This window comes from Phalangium opilio, unplaced genomic scaffold (genome assembly GCF_054372755.1).
Source record: "Phalangium opilio isolate 3A_F unplaced genomic scaffold, DU_Popi_V2 ptg000032l_1, whole genome shotgun sequence".
NCBI classification, from domain to species: Eukaryota; Metazoa; Arthropoda; class Arachnida; order Opiliones; family Phalangiidae; genus Phalangium; species Phalangium opilio.
This window is the reverse complement of record NW_028324159.1, coordinates 10,306,502-10,314,864: the sequence shown is the minus strand read 5'-3', so window position 1 is coordinate 10,314,864 and position 8,363 is coordinate 10,306,502. Positions and strand designations below refer to the sequence as shown.

Here is an 8,363-nt window from a genome sequence, read left to right as displayed (position 1 = left end):
TAAATTTATTTTTAAATTTTTCGAAAGTGAAAGTTAAATCCATTAAAGAATGATTATATTTATGCAATTCTTCAATAACTACGCTAATATATAATAATTTTAACAAATTAACAGTATAACTAACAGGTGTAATAATATATTTAATATGGGGGTTGTCATTGCATTGTCTGTTCTTTATAGTCAAACGAGTGTTGAATTCATACAAAAGTTTTATAATTGCAGTATTTAATACCGATTCAACACTCGCTTGATCGTGACACACATACCCTAAAACGTACGCTGCTCGATAACATTGATCAAGTTCATTAGGGTCGTATTTATGTATACTTCCTAGTTTACATGCCGAACTACAAACGTAGCGTCCACAATCTCGGGTATTGATAGAGGTCCATTCAAACCATTCACCATTTCGTAAGCGGGGAGATACACTTCGATAGTAAGATATTTTAACAATGTGGTTGGTCCACAAGTTTTTTAACATTTCGCGACGTACAAGTTTATTAATAACATGCTTTGATATTTGGTTGTTTCCTTCAAACTTTATACGATTGTTCTCAATTTCGATCAAACATAATGTACCTAATCGAGGTATCGCGTTTGCACCTTCTGATTTAATACTAATAGGTTTGTAACACACGTAACTCGAAAACCGATGATTTATATTTTTACGTGATTCAATACCAAAAACGTTCTCCATTTTTTGAATTTTTATTTCACCAAATGGTGATGGTTCACTATCTTGTAAATTATAATTGACAGCGTTCTTTCTGGGGTTAAATTCTGCGAAAATAATTCCAAAAACTTGGAAATGAATATAACATTTTTTGTTCTATTTTTTGCAACTCTAGGCGTGCATAATCAATAGCGTCTTTTGAAAATACTTTAAAAGTGGGATCATATATTAATCCGATTTTATCTCTCAAAATTCTTGGAATATTTATAGATTTTGTAAAGAGATTAAATTTTATTTTCATTTTTTCGAAAGTGAAAGTTAAATCCATTAACGAATGATTAAATTTATGCAATTCTTCAATAACTACGTTAATATATAATAACTTTATCACATTAACAGTATAACTAATACGGGGATCACCATTAATATAATAGAAGTAATCATCATTGTCATTTTTATCCTTTATGATCAAACGAGTGTTAAATTCATACAAAAGTTTTATAACTGCTGTGTTTAATACCGATTCAACACTCGCTTGATCGTGACACACATACCCTAAAACGTACGCTGCTTGACTCGAATGTTGACATTGATCAAGTTCATGAGGGTTGTATTTATGTAAACGTCCTAGTTTACACTCCGTACTCAAGATGTAACGTCCGCAATCCCTGGTATCGATCGAGACTACATCTCTCCAAAAATCATATCGGTTACGAGATACTTTAACAATGTTGTTGGTGCACAAGTTTTTTAACATTTCACTGTGTACAAGTTGAGCAATAGCATACTTCGATATTAGATTGTTTCCTTCAAATTTTTTACGATTGTCCTCAATTTCAATCAGGCATAACGTACCTAACCGAGGTATCGCGTTCGCAGCTTGTGATTTAATACAAAAAGCTTCGCCACACGCGAAACTCGAAAATCGATAATTTATATTGTTACTTGAACCAAAAACCATGTGATGCATGCATTCTCCAAACCCGGAATCCATTTTTTTGAATTTTTATTTCACTAAAAGGTAAATGATGGTTCACTATCTTGCAAATCCTTACCAATCCCACTCTTCACCTTCAAGTTCTAGGAAAGATGGATTGGCATTTTGAAAATCTTCGTAAGATTTATTGCTGGCATTCTTTGAAAAAATCACTTCAGACACGTTATCAAGTGTTTCTTCGTCACAAAATTCATCGTTTATAAAAATACAGTATCGAGTCAAATAAAATTTCCTCTTAAATGTAGACAAGTTATCTGATAAGGACGATAATGAGTAATTGCCGAACCGTAAAGAATTGATTACAACTTTTATATATAACAGCTTCAAGAAATTTGTGGTGAAGCTGTTAGATGTTGCGTAATTCCTACGAAATGGGTTTTTATACGTCAGCGTAGAGTTGAATTCGTAAGTGATTTTAACAATAGCCGTGTTAAGCACTGCTTGAACAGCGTCGCTGTCGTGACAAACGTATCCCAGAACGTAGGCCGCCTCTTCCCGATGTTGACAACGCCAGTTTTGTTTTTTATAGTACTTGTGAATCCGACCTAATTTACATGTAGTAGTCGGTACGTGCTGACCACAATTTACCGTATCAATTGGTTTTAGAAATGTCCAAGCATATCTATAAGAATACCAAGATAGTTCTACAACATAACACTCAAACTTGTTTTTCAAAATTTCTTCGCAAACGAGTTTTCTAATCACGGTATGGGTTATTTTATACTTTTGCGCAAATTTCTGACGATTGTCTTCAATTTCGATTAAACATAATGTACCCAACCGAGGTACAATAGTTTTGCAATCGTTATCGACTCTTAAAATGTTTGATAGATTGAACGAACAAATTTCCTTCATTTGTGTTTACGGAAAGAGCAGAGATAGTAATTTGGTTCCTCTTCACTATCCCAGTATGAACATTCTTTTTCTTGACGTTGGTTTTTGTAACAAAACTGATTACAGTTTATACAAAAAAAACTATTGTCCAAAATCGCGTAAGCGTTTTCAATATTGCTAATTAACACTTTACCGTATTGTTTATAAATGGCTTTTTTAAATTTTTCACAATTATTGTTAACACAGTAATGAATTTCACCACCAATAGATGAGAAACTAGCAATATCGTCTTTTTCACAAAAAAGACAGTTTAGATCCTGACCACTCTGTAACTCAGTTTGGCCTGTGGTATTTAATTCCGAAAATTGTTTTTCATTCAAGTCTGAAAAGTAATAATATCTTATAAGAAACACGCACGTTGTGAGGGCCTCTTTTAAAATTATACATTTATAATATGCACCCTTCTTAAAACGACTGATAAATATTTTTCGATAGGGACGCTCATTAATATGGACCCTTCTTTAAAGTCGTTAATACATAAAAAACCAACAGTTAAATATTTTTCTAAGAAAACCAGGGATGACCTCGACGCTCATTACAAATTCCTAACTAGACTTCTTAAGCTAACAACCTTGAAAATTTCATATATAAACTGAACGGATTTCAAAGTTTCACATCATAACGCAAAAAAACTTTAAGTTTGAAAATATCTTCAAAGTCTAGAGTACTACTAGAAAAAATGTGTCCAGCAAAATCTTTTGACTCAAACGCTGTTCAACCGGCTGAGGAATTGTAAGTTATTTTAGCTAACAAGTTAAAATTATTTTTTAATACCGGATCTATTTTATATATAGCGCTCTACCCCAACTCTGGGATATCGATGATGAATTGGAAGTTGATCCAATCATCATCCTCGAGGAAGATGATATCCCAGATGGAGTGGAGGAGGAAATAAACGAATTAATCGCGAGTATTGATATGTTCGCCGAAGCGGACGACCCGGATGTGGTCTCTACGGAATCATCCGAAGAAACGTAAGTTTTTTTGTCTTATATCTAGCAAGATATATACTAATACTGTTTTATATAGCGCATCCGAAAGTGATGACGAGAATGAAAATGCATTTTATTCAGATACCGAAGATGTAGAAATTAATTTAGAGTAAGCTAAAAAACTATTTTGTTAATTTTAATCGAAATTAATATAGATTTTTACAGCGCCATGTATTCTTATATTACTCCCTGTTCATCCTGTAACCACTTCCAATATAATTTTCGTACCTTTTCCGGAATAATAAATACTAATACTATATCCTTTAAATTATTTTACTGCATGAACCACAACTGTATTCTCTACCATACATTAATTTGTCTCAGCTGGATGGAAGGACAATTCCATCCAGTTAATATCTATCAAACATCCACTAACTCTTACTACATTAACAACGCCCATCTTCCTAAATCCTACAATTACTTTCTACAAGAAGACCTACACGCCACGGATGACGAAATTGATCTAAAGTAAGTTAAAAAACCTTTTTTGTTTTAAAAAACCGATTTTACTTATATATTTTTTATTATAGCTACATGTACTCTCGAATCACCCCCTGTCCTCGCTGTAAAAACTACTCTCCAACGAACTATTCTCTGTCAATCCAATATCAACTTCAAACTACGCACTACAAGCTCTACTTCTGCAACCACGAAGACTGTCCTCTCTATCAATCAATTATCTGTCTCAACTACTATGAATATTACTTGCCTATTGACCTTCTTCTCAATTCTAGATTCGCTTCACCTCTCTATCTTAGAAATATTCCTAATTATGTCTATCAAATAAATGAATAAAATATATATATAAGTTTTTAAGAAAAAATGTCTCGTCATTTATATGAAGCTTAAACATTCTATTAAAAATCCCCACTAAAATACGAACACTGTAACCAATGTTTTTCAAGAGCCTCTCGAATATCAAAAATTAAAGCTAGGAAAGTTGTTATCCTTGACAACGCCTTATAATAATTCTTTAAATAGTAGATATCTAGGGGAAAACTTTATCATTTTCTTTTAACGCTTCATCCGAGAAAGTCTTAAAAAAAACATGGGTCTCCCGGAAGATAATCCTCAGCCGCAGTTACAGGAGATGGACTCTCTGTAAGCTAAAAGTTTACTAGTTGTTTTTAAGCTTCTAGTTTCTTAAGAGTGTTTTTTTATAGAACCCAAGTACCGTTAGAAATTACCGCAGCTTTAGCGGTAGAAAGGGCATCTGCAGGGTAAGTGATATTTGTACCATTAAAAACTATAGTTAAGTAAAAGTAGCTATGTATTTTAGAATCTTCGAAACTCATTCATACGCATTCGTACCGTGCTGCGTTTGTAAAGGAAGAGAGGTGTCTGAAATCGATAGAAATATTTCAAAGGCTTTCTATTGTAGAACTCTATCCTGTCCCCGCTATAATAAGATAGTGGGTATTTGCTTCCCCGTTTTTATGGTTAATATTCATTACCCCTGTCGCGGCCATCCCGATGATATTAATACGGCATTTATGGAAATTTTTGATTATCCTTTAAATGTTTAACTCTTTTTCTAAAAAATATTAACTTTTTCCAAATATATACCATTTATTATTGTTGTATTTTAATTTTACATGTTATTAAAAGATTTTTTAAAATTCAATTAAACAGTACGAAATCATTTGTTGAATGCTTAAAACACATTGAATATTTTGAGGATTACGTAAATTATTTTCGTAAGATTTTAACAGATCGGTTAAATTTAACGTGCTGCAAAATGCGTGTAAGGTAGTTTTATACTCGCGTTTAACATCCAATAGTTTTTTTTCAAAATCACCCAAAAGAATTCGAAAGGTGAGTAGCATATTTTTTATGAAAATTCTTTGATTAATAATAAAGTTAATATGGGTTGAAATAAACCCGTTCATGGGGTCTTGCATAATAAGCGCAAATACTTCGGGTTTAATTGTTACTGGAACGCTTTCGTCATACGTAAAGACAAGACCCAAATTCGTAATAGATATATAGATGTTTTGACAACGTAAAAATTTAATTGACGATTTCTGCATACAGGCCGCGAATTCAGATTTACGTTTGTTCAAGATGTACCATATTTTATACGGTATTAAAATAAAGTTTCCACTTTCAACAATAACTGTTGGTTCTACGTCTCTTCCCCGCGGACAAACAGTTACCGTTACACCGCTTTTTGTTAAGTGTAAGTTCAAATCGCGAAACATAGCCATATTTTTATAAAAATAGTATTACTCACAACACATCACGGGTATTTTTATTCAGGAACGAGCAGTGCAGTTTCAAACATTTACTTTCGATTGACTTTCCTAACAAAAACTCGGGGTCTTTTTATAGTAAAATATCTCCACTTAAAAATTCCATAATATTACCCTTAAGCGATAGAAATTCTTATACCTGATAATTACGAGAAAATAAAAACCTTGGGAGAATTCACACGTGATTTTTGAAAGTATAATTTTAACCCTTCGACCTTTTTCCAAAAATATCATCCATTTTAAGATCGGAGCACCTTTCCCCCGAAAAATCCCTGTTTAAATTCCCACACTTTTTCGTTTTTTATAAAACCATTAAATACCAATTAAAGCTTTCCATCTGTGTAGGACGTGTATTGGAAAGCGTCTTTTAGCCTTCTACATAAACTCCACCCAAATCGAAGCAAAAAATACTTCTCGGTAATTACACCCAGGTGCATCGTATAAAAAAGCAATTATTTTTTTGATACAATGTAATTTAAAAAATATATTTTGTAACCTAGGGGAATTCAGGTGTTCCAATCGTATATCTAATATCATTAAAAAGTATACCCGCAGCCAGATAAAAAAAGCAATTATTTTTGATACATTGTAATACAAAAAATATATTTTACAACCTAAAAGTATCATTAAGTATAATTAACGACTAGAATTCTCGGTAAATTACTTTTAAAAAATATATTTGATAACCTAGGGGTATCCAGGTGTTTGAAATCGTATATCTACCCATCATTAAAAAGTATACCCGCAGCCAGCAATTATTTTTGTTACATTGTATATACCTAGGGTATCATTAAGTATCATTAACGACGAGAATTCAAAATATATTTTATAATCAAGAGGTATCATTAAGTATCATTAACGAGGAGAATTCAAAATATATTTTATAACCAAGAGGTATCATTAAGTATCATTAACGACGAGAATTCAAAATATATTTTTATAACCAAGAGGTATCGTATAATTATCCATGAGAATTCCAACTTTTAAAAAATTTTATAGAGGCTATAATTATCTACGAGAATTCCTATCGTAATTATTACTGGGAAAAAAATATTTTTAACCGTATAATTAAGCGTTCCCCGCGCGCTAGCGCGCGGGGACGCCGTGTTTCACCCCCCTCCCCCGGGGGCGGCAGGGGACGGTGTATATAAACTCTCGGGATTTTCGGATATTTCATTCGTTCTTCACTCGACGTTCGTTATGGCATCTTCACTCGGTAAGCGAAAACTTAATATATCTGATGATGAAGAGGAGATAGATATTTTTGAGCAAATTAAAAACGTTAAAGAGGAAAATACTATCGAAAAAACCGGCATTGTCCCTCGATACGATATTAAACGAGGTTTAGCTAGTTACGTGACTTCATTACCAGCGTCGCATGACGATTTTTATTTCGATATTCAAATATACAAGTACGAGGATATAAAAGATAGAGATAATAAAGATATTTGGCAATGCGATGGAAGAAGATTAAGATTTGTCGCGTCTAAAGATAGCGTCGAATGTAAACAAATTCGATCTATCGTGAACAAGATCGCCAAGCATATGATCGATAATCCCGACAAGATCACGAAAAATTATTCGTTTTTTAACAAAAACGAATAATTAATCAATATGGAATCCCAATATCTATTACTCGTATATCTATTAACGTATCTATATATACTATATACCCAATATATCAATTACTACTACTATTTAACATAAAAAAAAAGAAGACACTATGTCTACGTTTGATGGGATGGATATGAGACTCGAAGTTAACAGATTATCAACGTTCAAGATATGGTCTGTCGAAGGTATTAGCGTGGATGACATGGCAGCTAGCGGTTTTTATTGCATTAGTCCTAAAACCGTTCGTTGTTTTTGTTGCCTTACCGCCTTGACTGGATGGAGAGCCGACAATCATCCATTGGCTGTTCATTGGCGCGAACAACCGTTATGTCTATTTCTTCGTGGGGACGGAAAGAGGTGTGGAAACGTCCCTATCATTGGTCGTAATTATTTAGAGGAAATGCATAGGAAGTTCTCGGGACCGGAAAATGATCGCAGCAGAGTTTGTAAACTATCACCTTACGCGGCCATGCTACAAGCCAGACTCGAAAACGATTTAAAAGAAAAAGAAGAAAAACGAAAAAAAAATATATAAAACTCTAAACAATTTGATAAACTTACTCATTTAAAGATGAGTAGTTCGAGCGATTCCGAAAATGAAGAACCGCTAAATTTAAGTGTTAAAGCTAATCCTAAACAATTTTATACTTGCGAAAAAATATTAGATAAAAAATCTCGAAAATACAAATGTAATCAAGTAGAATGTAAAATTAAATTTAAAAATTTAGAACGTATTAAATTAACCGAAGTAAACGAAACGTTTGTTAGTATAATTAATTCCATACTCTTTGAATTATTACGCAACCAGCAAGGATATAATAGAGTTAGATTTTGTATTCGTTCGGATGAGTTGGATAGTCCGATAAATTTAAGGTTTATGAATATTAATGAATTAACGGCTGAAAGAGTAATAGGAGCTATAAGTCAAGTTGCCCAATCAA

The 8,363-nt window shown here is 32.8% G+C and overlaps 1 protein-coding gene across 1 annotated transcript; it reads left to right on the top strand.

Moving 5' to 3' along the window:
- The first annotated feature begins 2,753 nt into the window (after positions 1-2,753).
- On the top strand, positions 2,754-5,145 carry LOC149686145 (uncharacterized). The gene is made up of 5 exons (XM_089871086.1): positions 2,754-3,296; positions 3,359-3,538; positions 3,594-3,665; positions 3,722-4,024; positions 4,087-5,145. Exons 1-5 carry the CDS (start codon positions 3,244-3,246, stop codon positions 4,349-4,351), a joined length of 873 nt encoding a protein of 290 aa, XP_089727212.1. The 5' UTR covers positions 2,754-3,243; the 3' UTR covers positions 4,352-5,145.
- Positions 5,146-8,363: the final 3,218 nt, after the last annotated feature.